The sequence below is a fragment of the Cryphonectria parasitica genome, assembly GCF_011745365.1.
Source record: "Cryphonectria parasitica EP155 unplaced genomic scaffold M406scaffold_1, whole genome shotgun sequence".
In the NCBI taxonomy this organism is placed as follows: domain Eukaryota; kingdom Fungi; phylum Ascomycota; class Sordariomycetes; order Diaporthales; family Cryphonectriaceae; genus Cryphonectria; species Cryphonectria parasitica.
The window spans coordinates 4,502,071-4,503,271 of record NW_024468909.1 but is presented as its reverse complement, the minus strand read 5'-3'; the positions used below and the strand labels follow the sequence as shown (position 1 = coordinate 4,503,271).

At 30.3% G+C, this 1,201-nt stretch overlaps 1 protein-coding gene across 1 annotated transcript; it reads left to right on the top strand.

The window, feature by feature from the left end:
- Positions 1-814: 814 nt before the first annotated feature.
- Positions 815-970, top strand: M406DRAFT_245392 (uncharacterized protein; the record flags this gene model as incomplete). The annotated part of the gene is made up of 1 exon (XM_040916327.1): positions 815-970. A coding segment is annotated over one exon (156 nt), but the record flags the coding sequence as incomplete, so codon positions are not given.
- Positions 971-1,201: the final 231 nt, after the last annotated feature.

Genomic DNA, 1,201 nt, shown 5'->3' with positions numbered 1-1,201 from the left:
AGAACTGGTGGGATCGCTACCGATCCAAGCGAGCTTCACACTATGAATCGTTAGGCCTGCTAACGAGCTGTACTGAAGAACTAAGTATATAAAGGTTCACATTTCCTGCTGTTAGATAGATTTCCTTCAGATAGTTCTTCAGTTGTCAATCTAAGTATTCAGTCTTATACACTAAGTAGCTCCAAAAGCAGTAAATACTTGCATCGCTTATTAAGACTTGTACAGTTCCGTATTCAAGAACTTAATACTTCAATACCGCTCTTGTTAGCATAAATCCCTTCATATACTTAGAAATCTTTGGATTGCTACAGTATTTATTACATTTTGATAATTCTTATTTAAGAATAGTTTAGTATTATTCTCTTGAGCAATACGGAATACGATAGCTTCTCTAGGAATCTCTTCGTTCTCGTGCGCTTCTATTCAGAAAGAACTGATTAATTAGATATACTAGCTTATTCAGTATATTCAGAATCTATACAAACAATAGCAAGCTTAGAGCGCTACTATTGCTAACTAATAAGCTTAGCTAGCTTAATAAGCTCAGTAGATGCAGTTTATCTTTATAATTATCAGTAGCGCTGAAAAAGCATATAAGATGAATAAGCTTGCTATATATAATAGCAATCAAAAAATGCTATATAAATTTCTTATTTACTGCAGAGCATATTTCCTGCATTACAAGACTTAGTTTACTAAGAAATCTAAGAAAGTTATTCTTATAGAAACTTGTTTCAAAAAGAATGCTTTTATCTAATACAAGCCTTCTCTATACAACTATTTGAAGCATCAGAATAATTCCGATGCATATATCCAGAGTACTAAGAATATATTTAATTCTTTTAAGAGCTTCGAGAAAGCTCTTAAGGAAACCTTTGAAGATCCTAACAAAGAATGTATTATAGCTCAGCAGCTTATGAATCTCAAGCAAACTAAATCAGCTTCTGCTTATATAATCAGATTTAAATAACTCTTAGTACAACTTCTATAGAAAGATAAGAATCTTATAAAGTATTATTATAAGGAATTTAAGAATAATATTAAAGATGAAATTTCCAAGCAGAATTAGCTGAAGAACTTTGCAATATTCTCTAATTAAGCTATCTATATTAATAATTATCTGTATAAATAATAGATAAAGAAGTTTAAGAAGAAAGAAAGCTAAACTTGGAAGTTTCTAGCTAATATAGATAAGAAACTT